This window comes from Rhinolophus sinicus, linkage group LG12 (genome assembly GCF_036562045.2).
Source record: "Rhinolophus sinicus isolate RSC01 linkage group LG12, ASM3656204v1, whole genome shotgun sequence".
NCBI classification, from domain to species: Eukaryota; Metazoa; Chordata; class Mammalia; order Chiroptera; family Rhinolophidae; genus Rhinolophus; species Rhinolophus sinicus.
Window position 1 is genome coordinate 51,615,705 of NC_133761.1, and position 22,796 is coordinate 51,638,500.

A 22,796-nucleotide genomic window follows, 5' to 3' on the forward strand; every position below is an offset into this window, starting at 1 on the left:
TCAATTCATTGATAAACCCAGGTATTAAGACCTAAACTTTTATAAGCAAGTCTAATTTGATAGTAATATGTTTTATTCAGTAACATTTTAATGTTGAAAACCATAATTATCACAATGACAACTATACAAATCTGCAAGTTAAAAGTCTTTTTAAAGAAGTCAGTGACAGAGGAGTAACAAAATAAGGGGTAATACCCATTTAAGTATGCGGATGAAAAAAAATCCAAGTGAACATAAGATCTAATACTTTGAACAACATAAGTTGGGTATTTTGGGCTGACCCAGTATTGTCTGGATCAGTAGAGTTGGAATTGCCAACTATAAAACCTGTGACTACCAGTCTCATTGCATACTCTGCCTTAGAAACAAAAAACAAAAATCAAAACCTTTACATAATAGTCTAACACACTAAAAACTCACAATCCTCAGATTACTGGCTAGAAACTGAAATTTCAATCCTGCAAGAATAAAGTCAAACTGAGGGTCATTTTACAAACATATCTCCTAATTGACTATTCAGAATAACAAAGTACCTTTTTTTCATTAAGGAGTACAAGCCTAGAACTCCTATGACCAGACAAATGTCTGCAATTTTAGAATAAATTTCACAGGGCTAAATTTGAGAGAATAGTTGTGTGCCCAATTTTCAATCTGACTTCTAGAAAGGCCGTTGTCTGTCCTGGAAATCTGATTGAGAACTGAAGTACAGATATCAAAACGTTTAATGACAGATATCAAAACGTTTTGTGGCAGACACTGTTGCTTGGCTAACGTGACATCATTTCCCAATTCTCTTCGCCTTTGCCACCTCCCACTACAAAGACTAAAAGCCAGATATTCGCCTTCTCACAGCTATGGGAACACATAACCTAGTTCTGGACAACAGGCCATAAAAGGAAGTCTGGTAGTGAACTTCTGAGAAAGCTATTGCTTTCCTAATAAAAAGGGCAGGGGCTGACACTAGCCATCTCTTATTTGTTTGCCTTGAACAGGAATGTAATCTATTTGTTAGGACGGCCATTTTGAAACCTTGAAGCAACAAGTGTAAGATCGAAAAACCAACAAGCGAAAGGTGAAGCCACAGAAAGAAACTGCTGGAATCTGATGATTTTTATCCTTATCTACTAAATGACCAGCAACTGCCCACCTTTACCCTTCCTAAGTGAAAAAATTAAATCTGCCTTTGTCTTGTTACTGTTGGCTAGGTTTTCTGTTATTTTTAGCAGAATGCCTGCTTTACTAATACATTTACACACATTTAGAGAAAATGGTGTACAATTCCTTTAATTTAAAAAAAAGTTACAGTACTTGTACAAATAAAAAACAGTCATATTGATGCCAAATAAGTGACAAATTTAATCCAGGAGGTCCTAGATATTTCCCCTTAATAATACTTTTTCTGACTATATAAAAGCAATATATTCACTTTAGAAATTTTACAAAATACAGAAAAATATAATAAAGAAAAAAACTACCTACAAATAATCACTTTTAATATTTTGGTATATTTCCTTCTAATCAATTTTTATACATATATTAATATACAAAACTATGTTTTTATTTTTATAAACTATGATCATGAAGGATATAGTTTATTAATATATGCAAAAAGAAATTTAGTAGCATATGAATGACTTTAAAATAAGTATCTCTTCCACCATACACACACACACACACACACACACACACACACACACAACCTCTCTCCAGTTCACTTCTCGAAAATAGCCACTTTTAATACTTTGGGCTTTATGACTCTGTTCCTTAATTTATCATCTGTAACCACAACAACTGACTTCCCACTATGAAGGTGAGAAATTGAGTTCCCCTTCCCCGTCTTCCCAATTTGTATTACTTTTATTTTCATTTTTAGCTTTTCTAGTGGCTGATACATTACAATGTTTAAAAAAATACACGTAAGCCTCCATTTCTTGACCCACAAATTGTAGAGAGAATGCCTTAGCTTTCAACTGTGTAAGATAAGAAAATTAGTGTTCTTACACGCAAACATTTTTAATCATAAAGTTCAACCATAGGATTAAAATGCAGTCATTTGGTTTTACCCACTCCTGAGTGAGGAAGAAAAAAGTGTATATACTTGTTGCTTTAGCACTAATTCATTTAAGAAAAAGTGAACAAGATGAGAGAAATATAATGAAGAACAAATACAGGAAACAACTAATAGAACTTGTAAATCATACGACGAACTGAAATAGCTTGTTACAGACAAACATGAATTTTTAAGTTGTAAAAGATGAAGACTGAGGAAGAGAGCGTACATTCAGGCCCGACACAAGGGAAGGATCCCAGACGAGCAACTCTTTCATACCCATGTTCCCACAAAGGACCATCAGGACCCATTGTGGACACCAAAGGTGCTGAGTACACAGTAACTTACCAATTTGAGTGCCAGTTCACATCAATAATCTTGGAGAAATGTAGCGTATTCAAAGGATATTAAGGAAAAAAAACTGAAAAGGGCAAGTATCATTATTGTTTTTATGGAAGAAAACAACGGATAAGCCTAAATGTTAAATATTAGTAAACTTGATGTCTAATTTAGCAATATTCGGTAACAGATTATTAAATGATAATAACAGCTATTGTCTGTTAACTATTTAGTATTTCCCATGCACTGCAGTAAGAGTTATCAAACATTCAGAGCTTTGAGTCTTACAACCATATAAAACACATACTATTGTCATCTCCATTTTAGAAGAGAAGTTTATTTAAGGCATATTAAGTATTTTGCCAACATTCACTAATAAATGGCAAAGCCAAGATTTAAAGTTAAGTTTCAGCCTCTTAACCATTGCACAAAACTGACAGTATATCAGTACTTAAAAATGAGAAAAGTCGATGGATGAGAAGAACAGATTCACTAAAAGCAAGTTATGTCACACTAGCCATTTTTCTCTTTTGAGTCACCATGTTCCAATGGCACAGGCAAATCTCTATAACATATAAAGTGATTATAGTGCCATTTATGTAAAGTGAGACGAAACAAAAAGATCCCAATGTTTATATAGAATAAAGTGTAAAAGTACCATTTCTTTAATTACCCTTCCTCCTGTCCCCTGCCTGATCTCTTGAATCTGAATCTCTTTACAAGAGGCAAAAACTATTTATAACATGGCAAGTATCTTTCTGGTTCTTGAATATTTAAGGAAAAGTTAGGCTTTGTGCTGACAGATCACACTTGACAGTGGGTACTTCTGAGAAGGAAAACGGGAGTGGAGGAATCATGTCATACTCTATATATTTACTGCTTGAATCTTTTACAAAAGGAATTCATCTATTACTTAATTACAATTTTTTTTAAAATCCTAATGATGCTCCAAAAAGACAGGGCAAGAGTTAGTTTCTAAATATGATCTCAATGGCCTCCTTAGAAGGAAAAAGTTTGCTAGATTGCATAAGAATTTAAAACTTTTACATGACAAAAACATACCACAAAGTTAAAAGGTATATTCAAACCAGGAAAAACATCTGCAACAAAAAAAAAAGGCTAATAAAATAATGGTATTCAAAAAATATAAAAAGCTCTCACAAATAAATTAGAACATATAAAATGTATAAACTTGACTAAAGACAGGCCTCATAAAAATTGACTAAGAACAAAAGCAAGCAATTCATTTGAGGGGAAAAAAATGGCTTAAAAGCATTAACACAAAGTTAAACCTCAGTAACAAAGATATGTAAAATAAAACAGCAATAAAATGGTAAAAATTAAAAAGAATAACACCCAATGATGGCTATGGTATGAGAAAGCAGCAACTTTCACAAACTACTGATAGTAATGTAAATTGGTAGCAAACTGGACACCAAACTGGCATATGTAAATGACTTGCATAAACAAAACATTTTAAAAAGTTCTTTTAAAAGGTAAAACTGAAGCAAACAACTTCACCCTTAGATTGCAATGACAGGCTGGGAGCTAACGGTCAAGGGGCACTCTTCCCTGCACTGACCGTACCTGTGGTATTATGTTCACTTCCAGGCACCACATTTCAAGAGAAATATTGACAAACAGCTATTTACCCAGTAGGACACCAAGATTATGAATGAGAGAGCTGGAAACCATGTCACACAGTAAAAAAAAATAAAGAAAAGGGAACACTTTGCTTAAAAAGGAGATTTCTGGGTAGACATCAGTGATCTTGAAATAGCTGAAGGCCGTCACCTGGGAGACTATTGGTTTCCTATGGCTCAGGATGGCAAAACAAAGACCACTAGTGCTCAGAACTGTTAGATAAAGAAACAGTTATACCTCATAAAGTGAGATTTTAGTTACCCACAGTATCTGAGATGAACAGTCCATCAAAAACACAGTAAAAAAGATTCTTTGTATAGACTTGAAAAGTTAAGTTTCATGAACTCAGAAGTACTTTGCAGTTCTAAGAGTAAAACAAAAATTACCCTTAAAATATGGATAAATGTTCCAGAACTGTGACTACTGCTATATTCGCACAAGTGTCCCACTTACCTAATTTAGATACCTTACATACTAATCCATTCCAGGACTATCAGGGCTCTGTCCCGCCACCTCTGCCACGAATAACCATTCAGTTTCTACCAATTCCTATGCTGTTTGTTCCATTTCCTACACACAAAACCTGACAGATATACAACTTGATCTAGAATCGCAGCACTGGCCTTTCCAAAACCCTATCCTAGACACAGGCTGCTTTCAGACCCTGATCTAGTCTGTGTTCCCTGCCTTGCCTTAGCTGCCCCAATTCCAGTTCCTTGCCTCGAAACCTGTGATGTACTGCCATTTGAACTTCCACAACTGTTTTCTTCCTCTTCCTCATTCATTCATCAAAGACTGATTAAGAACCTACTATGTTCGAGGTACTGGTAGGCCCTATATGGGAAATAAACAGTTGTATTAGACACAGTTCCTGCCCTCAGGGAATCTACAACGGAGAAACAGACATACTGCATCTATGTAATCACTAGTCAATATAAAGCCATAAGAAAGCAAAGGCATGAAAGTGAAGTAATATTCCAGACAACAAGAAACATTCTAACTTGAAGACTGCGATCTGAAAAAATATTGAGGAGGTGATATTAGAATCTGGCTTTGAAAGACATACAAGATTTTCATTGACAAAGACAAAGGGAAAAAAACATGTCAAGTAGAAAAACAGGCATAAGCAAAAGCACATGTAGCAGAAAATACAGTGGTAGGTGCATGATTATCACATCAATAGATAACGTGATGGACTATAAAATGCCAACAGATAATTAAAGAAAGTTTCTCTATGTCAAAGGATATAGAAACTATGGAGAGGTTTCTCCAAGGGCAATAATACAATCTTCCCTACATTCCTGCTGGAACACAGAACAGGGAATGATCCTACTCAGTGTGAGGGTTCCAGGAGACGGAAGATGCTCCCCTTTCCATTCTCAGGGGTTTAGCCCTCCTGGCCAACAGCTCCAAGCCCTCCCTAACCAATACTAATAAAAGATTTTTTAAAAGAACTTTGATACATTCATGAGTGTCGAGAAAGAAACAAAATATGAAGTATGATAAAACTGGAAATAAAGGAATCCCCACTACTGGTCCTGGCTCTGCCTCTAACTCAAAAAAAAGAAAATGACCTGTTTTCTCAGCCGTAAAATAAATGGGGATAAGAATAGACGACTTCCAAAGTCTCCTGTAACTTAAAATTCTATAAATTCACTTAGAAAAAAGGTTCAGCTATATTTCCAGGTGATTGGAATTCAGCTGGTTTAAAACATTAATTTCCTCAACTATAAATGTTGATCAAATTTCTACTCCTAACTTGTTATGAGAAATTACATTAGATAAATAACAAAACCAAGTGACTATAAAGCTCAAACAAAACTTTACATCTATACATTAAAACATATACCTAGTGGACTTCCACTTACAGTAGTTGTAGGGTGACTTGGATTAGACTAACTTTCCCATACATAAAATTATAAACTCTGTACAAAATATAGAAACAACTATTTAAAGGCAATGGAAAGCACCAAAAGCAAGCAGAAACTGGAGGGAAGTTGAAAGAACTGAACTGCATTGGGTGAGATTCGCATTTATATGCTTTTTTGCTTGAGGGGCGCCCCCATTCCTTGAATTAGGATAGGTAAAACTCAGGTTGAAAATCATAGTCTTGCTGGCTTAAGGAGTCAGTCAGATGGCGTAGTTCAGATCTGCCAAAATGGCTGAAAAGTGAGAGGGATAACACACAAAAAAGGGAAACACAGAGGGGAGCCCCAAAACCTACATATAAACTCTGCCCAAATTCTGGCTAACCCCTGAATTGTGCATGCATAGGAAAGACTCCAAAGACCCTGAAAGAAGAAAGCAAAAAATAGCAGAAAAAAGCAGCAAAGCAGATTTCAGCTGTTCGTCACAAAAAGGGAAAGAAAGTGTGGAGATGTAGACTCAAGGTAAGCAGCAGTTAGAACAAAAACCAACAGTCTTCGTAAGGAAATAACAGATCAAGAGTCTGTATGATATATCACCACAATGAACTGTATACAACTGAAAATTACCAGACACGGAGGAAAGAAAATGTAATCATAGGCAAAGAAAAACAGTAAACAGAAACCAAGTCCAAGAAAATCCTAATGTTGGAATTAGCAGACAAGTACTTTAATGCAGCTATTATAAAAATACTCAAGGAATTAAAAAATATGGTCATAATAAATGAAGAGATAAAGAATTTCAACAGAGGAAAAAACAGGACCATTTAAAGAAGAACCAGGTGGAAAAATTCACTGTATGGGTTAAGAGTCTAGAGATGGCTGAAGAGTCAGTGAACTTAATAACTTAATAAAAATTATCCAGTCTGAAGAACAGAGATAAAAAGTTTGGGGGAAAAAAAACAAAAAACAGAAAAAACCGAGCCTAACCGACCTGTGTGTGAGATGTTATCAAGTGGTCTTCATAGATGTAACCAGAGTCCCAGAAGCAGAGGAAAGAACAGAATAGAAAATGTTCTTTAGAAATAATGGCCAACAACTTCCCAAGTTTAGTGAAAAACATACATTTGTAGATCAGAAAAAAGTTCAGTAAATCCAAAACAGGATAAATACAAAGAAAACAACACCTAGGCACATCATATTCAAACAGCTGAAAATCAATCACAGAAAAATCTTGAAAGCAGCCAGGAAAAACTGACATGTTATATACAGGGAACAACACAAAGCAATACCTTATTCTCATCAGAAACAATGGAGACCAAAAGAAAACGAAATAACAGCTTTAAATTAAGGCAAGAAACACAACTATCAAATCAGAATTCTATATACAATGAAAAAAAAAAATCCTTCAAAAATGAAGATGACATGAAAAAGTTTTAAGACAAACAAAAAATGAGTGTACTGGTAGCCAACAGATCTGCTCTAAAAGAAATGCTAAAGAGAGCTCTTCAGGCTGAAGGAAAATAATATCAGACAAAAACTCAAATCTATAGGAAGAAATGAAGAAATCAAAAAAACTGAATTTAATATAATACATAGTAAAGCGATTTTTTCCTGCTCTTCTTTAAAAGACATAAAAAGACAAAGCAAAAATTACAACATTGTACCGTGAGGCTTATTACATATTTATATCTAAACATACATGAGAACAAGGCACTCAAGGGATGTAATACTATAGTACTACAAGGGTCTTGTATTTTACATGAAGGGGTAAAATATTAACCCAGTATGGAATGTGATAAATTAGGGATACACATTGTAATCCCAAAAGCACGGTTTCTCAACCTCAGCACTACTGATATTTTGGAGTGGAAAACTGTTTTTCTTGGAGAGACTGTCCTGCGCATCGTAGAATGTTTAGCAGCATCCCTGGCCTCTACCCACTAGGTGCCAGTAGCACCATCACCCCGTCATGAAAATCAAAAATGTCTCCAGACATTGCCAAATGTTCCCTGGGGAGTAAAGTAACCGTGGTTGCAAACCACTGCCCTACAACAACCACTAAGTAAGCAATGCAAGCTAAAATAAAGACAGAGCAGTGTTTCTCAAAGTTTTTTCCATCATGGCCCCCTAACAAGCCCTTTTTCCTTTTTTTCCTAATAACTCTAGCCCATCCCATAAAATTTGAATACTCAGATATACTGTACATTTGTTTATATAATGCACCCTATTGGAGACGCAAAAACATAGTAAGATATGTTTTTCACAACCTCCACCAAAAACCAAGTATAGTTCCATGGGAGCAACAACCCCCACTGATACCAACAGAGGAACTTAAATGAAATACTAAAAGAATTTTTTCTGGCAAAAAAATATGAAGAGGAATTTTTTAATGAAACAAATAGAAAATAAGTAAACAGTAGACCTAAATTCAACCGTATCAACATTAACTATAGATTTTTTTAATGTTTAAATAAGAGACATAACAAGCCAATAGCAGAAATAAAATGGAATAGTAAAAAAAATACTAACTCAAAAGAAACAATGCAAGAATATAAAAAGGAACAAAAAACACATGGCACAAATAGGAAACCCAACCATGTCAATAATTCCATTAATAAATATGAATGGTCTAAACATCCAATTAAAAAGTAAAAACTGTCAAATGAAATTTTTTAAAAAATCAGCCCCAAACATATGCTGTCTACAAAAGTGGCAGCTTAAATATAAAACACAGAGGGGCTAAATGTAAAAGGGTATTTTAAAAAGATCTAAGATGCAAACATTAATCTAAAAAATCTGGAGTGGTTATAGTACTATCAGACACACTGAATTTCAAAATAAAAGATAAAGACGGACATTTCATAGGATAAAAGACAATACATCAAGAAGATGTAATAATCGTAAATGTGGATGCATCTAATAACAGAGTTTCAAACTATATAAAGCAAAACAGGCAGAATAAAGAAACAAATTCACAATCATAGTTGGAGATTTTACCCGTCATAATCGATAGAAGAAAAAAAATCAGTAAATATACAGACAATATGACTCACTATCAACCATCTTAACCAGACTTTCATAAAACACTACACCCACAACAGCAAAAAATCAAGATAGAACATATGGTGGACCATTAAAAAAAAAAAAACACAAAAATTTCAGACGACTGAAATTTGTTACAAAGTACACCTTCTGTAATCACAATCAAATATAAAATAGAAATCATAACACTAAGATATCTAAAAACCCCTATAGATTTTGAAATTAAGTAACACTTTTCTAAATATCCCACTGTTCAAAGAAATCACAACGGAAGTTAGAAAACATTTACCTAAATGATAATGGCGGGAGGGCGGTTATCACTTTGTGAGGGGTGTAAATGTATGACTATTACATTGCTTTGTACACCTGAAACTAATAAAAAATTTTAAAGATAATGAAGATACAATATTATCAAAACTTGTGGGGTACAGTTAAGCACGGAAGATAAATCCATAGTTTTAAATGCTATATTTAAAAAAATCATTTAAAATCAATGATGTAATATTTTATCTTAAGCCAGAAAAAGTCAAGCAAATTAAAATAATAATGAGCAAAAACAATAAAATAGAAAACAAAGGACAAAGAAAATTAACAAAGCAAAAAGTTGACCCTTTGAAAAGATTAATAAAATGTATAAACCCGTAGCACGACTGATCAAAGAGAACACAATTTACCAAAATCAGAATTTAATAAAGGGATTATCATTACAGACTCTGCAGACACTAATAGGATAAGGGAATATTAAGAACAATTTTATGGCTAATAAATCAACAACTGTGATGAATCGGACAAATTCCTTAAAAACCACAATTTACCCAAACAGACACAAGATAAAATAGAAAATCTGAAAAGCCCTATATCTATTAAAGAAATTGAATTATTAAAAAAATCTCAAAAACATCTCCAATCCAGATGGCTTCACTGATACATTTTATCAAACATTTACAAAAGAAATAAAACCCATCTTATGCAAATTCCTTCAAAAATTAAGGAGGGACTACTTCCCAACCCATTCTGTGAGTCCAGCATAACCATTATATCAAAACCTGCAATAAAAATTATAGATTAATATTCTCGTAAGTGCAAAAAAAAAAGGATCCTTAACAAAATTAGTAAGTCAAAACTGATAATATATTAAAGATACATCATGACCAAACGGGCTTTATTCCAGCAATGAAAGTTGTATGGTACACTATACACCATATTAACATATTAACAGACTAGGGGGTAAAAGCAAATAGTCATTTCAATAGGTGAGGGAAAATCTTTTGAAAATATTGAACACTCACTCACAATTAAAAAAAAAAAAAAGAAAAGAACAGAAAAAAACTTTCAGCAAACTAGGAATAGAAGGAACTTTCTCAACCCAGTACAGGGCAGCAATGGAAAACCTACAGCTAATATGATACTTAGTGGTAAAATAAATGCTTGCCCAATAAGAGAAACTAGGCAAAACGTCCACTCTCACAATTTTACTCAACGTTGTACTACAGGTCCTAACCAATGAAATAAAACGGAAAAATTAATTAAAGCCATGAAGATTGGAAAGGAAGAAGCAGAACTGAGGCTCTATGCAAAGGACTTGATTGTTTACACAGAAAGTCTTAAAAGTAAGTAACATTAACAAGAATTGAACCAAACTGCAGGATACAAAGCAATATACAAAACTCAACTGTTAGTTGGGAAGGGGGTGTGTGTGTATGTATGTAACAGCAACTTTACAATTCTTTAACTCTAGAATCCATGTAGAAGTTCATCACTTGATGGGTCTTTGCATTTGATTAACATTTTCAAAGCAAATATATTAAAACTATAAGAGAAACAAGTTTCACATTATTGTAAATACATGAAATCTCAGACTTTTAACGCCATTACCAACAAATCTAATTTTTCCATGTTTCTTCTCCATTTATAAAAGGTCAAGAGTCAAAGTGAGCTTCATGTGGTTCATACAGTCACTACCACGGCTCTTTACTCTCTATGGAAAATGCTTGCTGCTGAGTAGTAAACAGGAAATCATACGGTCATTTTCTTTTTCCTTAATCACTTCATAATTTGTTTCAAAAGTCACTTCGTGAATAAAACATGAACAAAAGGTACACAAGTACATACAATGTACAGAAGAAGCAAAGGCCCTTGGACTTAGATGAGCACCCAAAAAACTATGCATTTTGACTACATCCCAACAATCACACATTAATATATAACCCAGTTTACAATCTTTATGTTATTAAGTACATTTTGCATAGTGGGATTAAGCTGTTTTGTGAGAACACTCAGAGATTCATAAAGTTTTAGCTTGGAATTGATCAATACTAACGTTCTAGTTCATCTAAACAAACTACTATACAGAATATAAGACAAATATATAATTCAAAGGACACATTTATGATATACCTGAAATGGAAACTGTAAGTACAAGGCAAACTAAGGGGAAAAGTTCTTTGAAAGCACAAACTGGTTCCGTACACAAAACACACATCAAAGTTCAATTTGTTAGATAACCATGCGAAAAAAGTTTAAGAAATTAACACATCCACACAGCACTTTCATCAATCAAAATGTTTTCAATGGTAAAACCACCTTTCAATCTGTACCAATTTCCAAACAGTAAGATTATGAGCTGACTAGAAAAACATTACAGATTTTAACTTATCAAGGAACTGGCTCTCCACTGCATAATGAGGTTTTCAACAAACAGTACTATTAAGCAAACAAAATTTTATACATTACAATAAACCCTGGATTATATTATTGCAATCTACTTAATTCTGCAACTTAGATCTTTTAAGATGGTTAAATTTCCCCTTTATTTAACACAGTAAGTTTCTTCAGAGCAAATACTACCACTAGCTGTAATGGAACAAACTAAGAAAGCAAAACTTCTGACATCTAGTTTAGAGATCTCGAGTCCCCTGAAATGTACCTTACAGGCTGCTCTTCAAAGGAGACACCTGACAAGTGTTCACTGTATATGCAGACATCTCCTACGCTGAAGTGCAGCCAAATTGTGAGGTGCTCCGCCAGGGCCATAAAGGAGGAAAATGTAGACAATACTTTACTCTCTGTTTCTTTTATTGTCATTTCTAATATCAACAACACTATGTGAACATGTTATCTCAATTAATACTCACCATTCTGCAACTGCTCCAGAAAAGTACAGAAAAAAGGCTTCACTACTGATATGCCACTAATAACAAAGTTAGGAAAGCATTGATGATGCTACACAATGTCAATAATTACTTTTAAGTCTTTTTTTCCCCCCCTTGTTCTGGAAGATATTTACTGAAAAACAACTTATCCACATTAGACGTACAAATAAAGTGAGATTATATCTGAATAGAAACTAACAAGCACTGATTCATAAAAACGGGTCTGAGAAAAAGGACTGATATTCAAAGTAAGGGCTATAACTTTTTTATATCAGTACCCTTTATTAATACTTTAAAAACACTCTTCTACACACATTAGCTTGTAATATTAAACCACAGTGAGGTAAAGACAGCAGATATTACCATGTTTATTCTTAAACGAGTACACCCAAGTTCAGGTGGTAACCATCTGCCCAGGGTAAACAGATAGCAAATATTAATAATGCTCTTTTAGAATAAATTCTTCAAACCAAAATATAGCCAAACACCAAGAGATTATACACTGAAATTTACTTCACTAAAACACAAAATTATTATTAAAATAATACTGAATCTCTTTAAAGGAATAAATTAAGAAGGCTGCAGGAAAAAAATGCCCAATTTGGTTTCCCCTAATATTTCAACTAATGCCTTCAAGAGTACAGTTAAATTTAAACACTACTATCACAAATCCTCATTCAGTGACTCTAACTTGTCATAAGTATAGACAAAATACATAAATTGTAAAAATAGACAGAGGACACCACCAGTAACCCCAGTCTTTCATTCACAAATATACCCAGACAAAAGGGATCACCAGTTACCTGAAGAAAACTAACACCACCAAAAAGAACCAAAATAAATAAAGTGAAAGAATTATTCCAAGAGGAGAAAAAAATTAAAAATAAAACCTATTTAGTATCCTAAGATTAAGATTATATTATATATGTAAAATAAGAGCAGGTAGTTATAGACTACAATGAATTTCCAGGAATATAAAATAATAGCTGAAATAAATAACAAAGGGCTAGAAGAGAAAGTCAAGGAACAAAGAGGGGAAAAAAGACCTAAATAATGAAGGAAAAATTTTAAAACAGTGCATTGATATTGAAGCTCTAGGGGAAATTAAAGAAAAAAAACAAACCTTAAAAGAATAGAGAGCACAGAGGGAATAAGTAATAAAAGAAATACAGAAGATTTCCCAGAACTGAAAAAAGACACGAAAGTCTACATTTTCAAAGGGTCCACCACCAAATGCTTTACAGGATGAATTAGAATGGACTATTACTCATCCTCCTTAAATGTTGTAATGCCAAGGGTAAAGAGGCAGCAACACAAAAAGCTTCCAGAGAACCAAAACAGGTTACCTACAAAGAAAATATTCCTATTAGCACCAAACCTCTCATCGGTAAAACGGGTTACTAAAACATAATGGAATACAACCTTCAAAACTCTGGAGAAAAGTGCCTTTAAACCAAAATTCTGTACCTTGCCAACATATGTATCAGGTGTGAAAGTGAAAAAGTTTTCAAACACTGTTGACAAGGACCCGTACACATGCTTTCTGAAAAAATTACTTCAGGAAGCACTGCAGCAAATTGTGAAATAAATCCAAACCAAAAAGAGACATGACATCTCAGAGAACACAGAACTTGTCCAAGAATGCAAATAACATAGTTATTAGCTGAGCATCATACCCAGAAAAAAATCAGCTCATAATAGAACTTCAACAAATAGTATGATTAAAAAGCTGGATAACCAGCTTTACAGGATGAAGGCATACACTCTTCTACCAATAGAGAGAAAATGTGGCAATTAGAAAACCCAGGAAAAACAGTTGTAGCCCAAACTAGAAGCCAAACTACCGTACCACATCTTGAAAGTCAACAGTGTATTAAAAAACCCATTTGTTCTCCATAGATACCACGACACTCATCACACTACTTTGCTTAGTAGTTAATATTATTTACAGAAGCATAATATTGATTACTGCTTTTCGGAATCAACAAGTATAACTATTAAACCTTGACAATATAAAATAAATGTTACAGTTGACATAAATTGGGAAAGGAATCTGAGAAATTCAAGGGAAACATTGTGAAAGGTACTAATTTTTCTCATCTTATAAAGTGGCAAAATAATGTCTAAATAATTTATAGAATTAATCGTGTGCAAGCTAGATGTTTAACCATAAAGGCCAAAAAAAAAAAAAAAAAGGGGGAAATGAAGAGAATAGGTATTAAAAGTTAAATTCTTCATTTTTCACAATGGGGACATACTAGATTATGTAAGATTAGTCAAAAATAAAATTTAGCATATTACATATAAAACTGGACTAATCAGCAGAAAAACTATAAATACAAAAGGTCTAAAATGGTTATCTCTGAGGAGAAAAACTAGTTGGAAGAGGTAGAAGGTGGATTTTTACTTTTCATTTTATACCTTTGTGTACTATTCAAATTCTTATGTTTATAAGACTATTACTTCCTGAATACACACACGCGTGCGCGCACACACGAATCCTCTTTCCCTAACCACTGCAGGAAAAACATTGAGAAATTCTTTTTTACTTTTTCCTTTTTCTATATCCCACATACTATACCAACCTTCTACTACGGTATTTCAGAGGAGACACAATTAATTAAATAGACTCAAGAATCACCTTAAACCCTTGATAAAATGTGGTGTTAGCAACAGCTTATATTTGTGTTAAAATTGTCAAAACATATCCATATCTATTATCTCATTTAATACTCACAATGATCTTGTGAGAACCAATTTTAGAGATTATTAAAGTAAAACTCTAAGAGGTTTAAGTGACTTGCCATGCCTTACCCCCCAAAAAAACAAGAAAAATAGTAAAATAGACAAGTTAAAAAATAAACAAAAAGAATACCTCATAGAGCACTGCAATCTGAAAATGCTTTCTGAGTTTATAATATTAGAAGAAAAGAAATCAATACAAATATAAAAGAAATCAATACAAATAGTTGGCCGGTTTGGAAAACATTTTGGCAGTTTTTATAAAGTTAAACATACACTTACCATATGACCCAGCAATCTTATTCCTAGGTTATTGCCCACCAAAAATGAAGACACATCACACAGGGACATGCACGTAAATGTTCATAGCAGCTTTATTCATAATAGTCAAAAACTAGAAACAACCCAAATGTGTGTCAACTGGCAAACCGATAAACTGTCATTATGTCCAGACAGCAGGACTACTACTACTCAACAATAAAAAGAAATTAATGCTATGCACAACCTAGATGAATCTTAAAAGTATTATGCTATGTGAAAGTAATCAGACATAAAGGACTACGTATTATATGATTCTACTTATATGAAATTCTAGAAAAGCAAAATTATAGCAACAATAGATTAGTGGTTACTAGGATTGATGGAAGAAGACTGACTGCATCGGAATGAGGGACCCTTTTTGGGTGACAGAATGTTCTATGTTATAATCATAGTGTTTGTTACACGACTGTATGAATATAGAAAAATTCATCAAAGTGTACACTTAAAATTGGTGAATTTTATTATATGTAAATTATAACTCAATTAAGACTGGTTTTTTAAAAACTCGACAATACATAATCACATTTAACTACTGTCAACAGCTTTTCAGTATAGGTATGCACAGACCTTAAAAGAATATTAAAATCACCATGTAAGAGGTAACTTTTAACCAGAAAACAGATATACAGTAACTTCAAATTTAAGTTACTGTAATGAACAGCCCTCATCCTACTCAACATGGCCATGTGGATACACAGTAGTTGCCTGGCAACTAGTCTAAACTCTAGATTTCTAATAAACACATTGACCACATTAGTAGGTGATCTCATAGAGGATAAACTAAGTTTTATACTGAAGAGTTCTTCCTGTGATATTACAAAAGTACAGTAATGCACATGAATTATTTATCTAAAGTAGGAGTGAACAAGAAATACTAAAAGTAGATCATAAAAAATAAAGACATAAACTTAAACACACAAAGAAACCCTTTCCTCACTTGCTCTTCTGCTTCAGGACTTTACTTACCTAATTCATGAGACTGCTGAATCCATGAGCTAGTGGGTGAACCCGTTCCCCTTTACTACTTTAAGCCCTTCCCCTGCCACCACCCAAATTGGCTTAATATAATTAAATAATTTTATTTATGCTTACATGTCTTTAAATACATACAAGTTAGACACTTTTCTAGATATTAAAATCATTCTAAAGATACCTCTCTGGATTATAGAGTCTGTAGACAATACAGGAAAAATACAACACAAATTTTCTGTAACATGCATGCACACAACATACTGGATGACTATAAATGATCGAAATCAAGAATTATAAAGAAATCCTAAAGAACAAGCAAATTTCTAACACACGTGCTACATATCATTTCTTTCTTACCGGACACAGTTTACTTTGTTAACAGCATCAGAAAAAACATCAACTTCCAGGACACCACTAACTGATAGCACACTTACCAACCATATGATTTTTGGTTTTGTTGAACACTTACCCCTCTTCTGAACCCAACCTTCTTTCACAATGGTAACATCGCTCATGATGGCTCCCCTCTAGCCCCCAAGTTGGAGAAATGGTACTTTGTGATATCAGCTTTGGGGTTTGGATTCTCTGCTGCTGCTGCCCTTCCCACTCTCTAGTGATGACTCAGCCTGGAAGGAAGTATTGAAGAAAGAATTTCTTTTTTTTCCATTCTTGCAACTCACATAGCAATAACAAACAACTAATTCTTTGTAAATGTCTTCAACTGGCCTGAACTCACATAAAAGTCTAGCTCTTCAAACTGGGGAACTTATTTATTAAATAGTTCTATAATGAATGCACTTCCCTGGTCTTGTGACAGATTTCAAACGATAGTGAAACTTTTAACCTAAGAGGGTGTAACAAAAAACTGTCTTAAGAAAACCACTATCACACCTACACAAATAATACAGAAAATTTGTTTGGTGATGTGTGTTTGAGCTGAAAAGGGAAGAGAATGAAAGTTAAGTGGACTAAAAGTAAATCTTCATGTATGTCTAGTTTCAAAATTTCTGTAAATTTAGAAATAGTTATGGGAAAGCAATTGTGAATGTTTTTCATTGCTGTATTTTCTGTAAAATACAATTTGCTAAGAAAACCACCATGTATTTATGCTTATTCTGCCTTGTTCCAAGAAATATTTTAGGTTGATTACAACAAGTAAAACATTATAAATAATGTAGAATCAAATATTTTTAAAGTAGACAAAGGGAATATGAAACAATGGAAATATGAAAGTGGAAAAGAGATATGTCAAGAACTCTTACAGGTTCTTCCATCTATTATTCTCAGGTAATCTTCACTACAACCCTCAGAGGGTACTATTAACTCCATTTCACAGATGGGGAAACTGAGGTTTGCAGAAATTAAGCAGCATGCCCAATTCTAACACAGCTAATGAATGATGGAGCCAAGACCTGAATCCAGGCTGTCTGACTCCAGTGCCTGCACTCTCAACTCCAAAACTGTATTACCTTAAATAAAGATAAAAAGAAGCCAGAGTAAAAATCTACATATTTGTGGAAGATTGGGCCACAAATTTGGCACAAAGCTTTCAGGAAGCAATGTAAATAAGGAAACACAGTTAGTTTCAATATTTACAGTAGTCATAAGTATTTTTAAAAAGAAAAAAAGAAGTTGCTCAGAAGGAATACACTTCTTCCTGGGACAAAAATCTGAAATTTATCCCACAGGTCTTTACAAGCTACCTTATAGTGTAAAAACCAAAGTCCTCAAAAATATCCTCACATATACATAGCAATGAGTTTTACAGAGCAATTTCTTATTGTCCCTCTCAACCTAAAAAGGAAAACACCAAGATAACATTGAGTTAAAGCATTTCCACAGAGAGGGACCAAAAAACGTGGTCCAGGAACACAGGCATAAATTTTAGCTAATAAGCAAAATGGATAGATGGATTATGGAACTATACTATTTTTCTTAAATTGGGTTTTGATAAATAATGCCTAACAGTAACTCCAAGGTTGGATTCCTTCACTACTGAACTGAATTACAGTTCTTTTTACAGTGCAAATTAAATGCAGAGCCTCATCATTTAGCAGTCAGGAATCAAGACTTAACAATTTCTTAAGCAAGCCTACAAAGCTGGTGTGGCTGAGGGAAGGCCACCCCACCCCCACCATGTGCCACAGGGCCCAGGGCAGCACCTACGGTAGGGCCAAGCCTGTCCTCAAAATCGGCAGAATCTCCTACTGTAGAGTCAAAAGGCATACCAGAATCTGGGTGAATTTCCCCAAAATCTGCTGGACAGACTATTAAGAGAAATTATGGAAAAATAAGAAAAAGAAAGATGAAAAAAGAAAACCAATTCTTTGGTCAGGTAAGTTTGGGAAATTCTACAAACCACGTCTTTCTCTTGAAACATCACTATTAACATATTAAAGGTACAAAATGCATGTAACTTTATGTCAGCACATCCTAAATGTATTTGAACACAGAGGGCTCTTTTTCTTTAGTAACATGTATTGATATCAAGAGGAACACACTTTGGGAAATGGCGACAGGATATGACCACATTGCCACAAGACAAGACCCAATTTACCACTGAAACCAGGCAAAACAAACAAACAAACAAAAGTATCCTCACTAAAGAATCCAAAGATCATTTTAGTTTGATTTATGTAACTTCCTAGAGAACTCAACATGGTCAACTGGCTACATAATACATATAGAGCTAGATAACAAAAGGGGTTAATTCTTTACACTACATAAATCATTACAAGGAAATTAAATATTGGGAACACTATCACAAAATGGTACCTTCAAAAGAGCTGCACTGCAGAACTTCTCTGTGGTAGTATTGTAGCAAAGGGCCTCATAGCTATCAAAGCCTATAAAATTATATAAGTTGGGTCAAAGAAAATTCGTATCAATATTCCTGGAATTGTAATGGAAGAAAGATACCAGGGATCAACACTTAGCAATACCAAAAGATAATACATATCCAATAAACGTATTTAAAATACGTACTTTCCTATTCAAATAATGTGTGTTACAATACTCTTACTAAAAATGCTACAAAACCAAAGCCATGAAAATTGATTCTATTTTTTTAAGTGGACATCTCTTTATTAGAAGAAACTTAACTGGACAAGAACGTCAATTTACAGTTGAGAAAAGAGGCAAGACAGATGAAGTGAGTTGCACAAGGTCACACAGCTACTTTAGGAGACAACCAGGCACATGCTCCTTCCACCAGCACTGCCTCTTTAGTATAAAAAATATGCTGCAATATCCAGATCAACCAGACATAATGAATTTTGTTTCATAATGAAACTGTTTCAAAAAACTAGTATTTTAGATAAAAATGTTTATCAGTGCTTCTGTAGTTAGATGAAACTGCTAAAATATATGTTGAATCAAGAGGACAAAACTTATCATCTTCATCAAGGACCGTGAACACACACATTATAGAGATGGTTTTATCCATTTGTATCTTAAGATGTTAACAGATTCTACCCATAGCCATAATTTTCAGCTTTAAAAACTGCTCGTGTCTCTACTGACTAAAATGACACGTTCTTTGAACATAACTTAAAAGACATTCTAAGGTATACTACATACAATTGTGATCAATACACTAGAAATAAATGCTGTCTTTTGTGTATCAAAACAAAGCTACTGACTTGTAAGCAGTAAACGACGTTCTTTGATTTCATGTTCCTACAGTGGCCACACTCTTGCACCAACTCATCTCCACTCTGCCACTCAGTGTCCCATGTCACAAGGAACACTAATCTGCAAAACGATGAGCTGGCCTTCCAGGATGTGATCTGTTTCCTAAAGTAGAGTGAACCTCACCTCCTCCTCACAGTCCTAAATTCTCTCGAAATGTGTTCTTTCCAATGAGCTATAACAGACAAAATTTCGTTTATTTTTCTTTTAAGCCTATTGCATTAAAATTTTCATTGCTAGGTAATCTCATTCTTATAAAAAATTTCACACAAAATTCTTGGCAGATTCAATGTAGAATTTACACAAAGCAGTTACACTAAAGGCACTTTTGTTCAGAACTATTTGAGAATTTGATGATAATAGTAATTGCATCTGAATTGCATCATTGTACAATTTACAAAACATTCTCACATCTTTTACCTCATTCAGTAGCATTATTATTTAGTAGAGCAGTGCCTGACACATAAGAGATGCTCAACAAATCTGGAATAGATGAATGAGTGGATAAACCAAGGAATGAAGATGCAGCTTTAGATAACTAATAAAGAACAGACTAAGCAAACTAATATTCTACGTCAATGGCGAGAATGGGATTAAGCCATCTTAAAAACAATCCTGAACTTGAACATTATAGAAGCACCTACATATAAATAATTCAAATTACAATATTCTTCCCTACTCATTGAAGTATGTTTCCTATAGACCTCCATTAGTTGTAAGGACTAACACACGTTAAAATTAGCCTTTTGTTCTAGACATTTTTGACATTTTTTGTTGAAATGCTCAAGTTTCAATTCCTAAACATATCAAGCCTCAAGACTGCCCAAAATTATCCATTATGGGAGGAAAAAAGAAAAAGAATGGCATATTTTCTTAATGATACTTACAATAATATTTTAAAGATACTTGTTTACTTACGGCAACTAATCATTCAATTTGAAGCAAAAATTAAACTTCAAACATTTTCTAAAAATTTCACTCAAGAAAATAATTATATATAATATATATTCAGTTAATAAATATGTATTGATTGTCTACTCTGTGACAAGGACTATATTACAGATACAGGGAGGCAAGCAAAACAAAGTATTTAAAAATCTTTTCCAAACCTTTGTCATCAAAGTACTATCACATATCTAACCTCATTTGACTCTAGAAACAAACCCATACAGTAGCTATTGCGTCCACAATTTTGAACCTAGGAAAACTGTGACTAAGCAGTAATGTTGACGTTATTTCCCCCCAGTTACCAGAATAAGTTAGTGACAAGTAACAAGAATGACTATTTGCAATTCAAGTCTTCTATAAGTTTGGTATGCTTTCTACCAAATAACATGATATGAACTCTCAAAAATATGTGTAACATTTGAGAATAGGTCTGAACAATTTTTTCCGTATCAAGGTATTTTTCAGAAGTCCACTAAAGTACAACATATTCAAATAAATTTAAATTAAGATATAACTGTGGTATCACACATGAAATTTTAACAGAAGACTAAAGGCAGGGTGACAAAGTTATAATAAAGGGCACCCCAGCAATTCTCATTTTTACAAGAAAAAAATCCTAGGTTAATAATTTCCACTATGTCAATTTCTAAGTTAAAAACCACAACAAATTATGTACTACAACTTTCTCTAAACTATAGAGTTGTCTGTAATTAACACTATATAGAATATAATTGCTCCACACCACAATTTTTATATACTTTAGATATGCTAGCCAAATTGAATTAATAAAGACAATTAATGTTCATATACAACAGAATTGTGCTACTTTGAAAATACTAATACAAATGATGGTCAAAGGTAACCATAATATAAGTTTGTGGTATTCACCTATTTACTAGAAATAGGTGAAACTAATATATGCCGTAATAAATGCATAAGGCTATCTATATAAAACTTGCAAAAGGATTTGAGGGAAAGGAAAAATACTGAAGTGGCAGGGAAATTCAAGGCAACTTGCTCTGCACTTTGAATAACTAACTCTAAGCCAGTCCGTCCCTTTCAAGAGTTATTATCCTGTTTTAAAAAAACATACCATATAGGGAAGTGAGCCACACAAATTAAATTTTGAATACCTTCCCTCTCTTCAGAGTACAATACACTATGTGGATTTTCTTAAAATTATTTCTATAGTTACCTTCACTGAGTTTTGCATTATGGGAAAATGCCTGAATAAGCATAGGTAAGAGTTCTGACTTTCACACAAAATAGCAGTTCTTTCAAATTGCCAATGCTTAAGAATCAACTTTGCAAACTTTGAAATATATATACAGAAACATAAGGCATTTCCCCTCTCTTCCCTACCCGGTTAGGGTGCTGAGTGTCATTTCAACCCACGGTCATTATTAATCCAATTAAAAAGCAACTTCCACTAGGTGATATATTTAATATTCTAATGTGGAACAATTAGGAAAATGCTTATTGGATCCCTCTGATTCCTAAACCACTGAACATACTATTGACAAATTATTCTCTATATTTCTCATGTAAAATGTGGGCTTGTCGCTATGTAAAGTTACCTGTAATAACAGGGGCAGGTCAAGGGTTGTTACTACCGTATTTCTCCGAAAATAAGACCTAGCCGACAATCAGCTCTAATGCATCTTTTGGAGCAAAAATTAAGACCCGGTATTATGTTATATTATATTACACCCAGTCTATAGCAAAGTAAGACCAGGTTTTATATAAGATTATATGTAATCTTATAATTATTATATAATTATGTAAGACCCGGTCTTATTTTACTATAAGCTCTAATGCGTCTTTTGGAGCAAAAATTAATAGAATAAATTATTTTACTATAAGACTGGGTCTTCTATTAATTTTTGCTCCAAAACACGCATTAGAGCTGATTGTCTGGCTAGGTCTTATTTTCGGAGAAACACGGTAAAAGAACATTGGTTGCACAGTTGGCCATATTTTTCCAATACATGTGTAAAATCCTTCTAAAATTTGCCTTGGGGACCTCCC

General features: G+C 33.6%; 1 protein-coding gene across 1 annotated transcript in view; it reads right to left on the reverse strand.

Moving 5' to 3' along the window:
* AKT3 (AKT serine/threonine kinase 3) overlaps nt 1–22,796 on the reverse strand; it is a 252,816-nt gene that overhangs the window by 225,451 nt on the left and 4,569 nt on the right. Inside the window, exon 2 of the mRNA XM_074316835.1 lies at nt 16,600–16,756. Coding sequence (XP_074172936.1) covers nt 16,600–16,645 — 46 coding nt within the window. The 5' untranslated portion in view covers nt 16,646–16,756. The remainder of the gene's footprint in view (nt 1–16,599; nt 16,757–22,796) is intronic.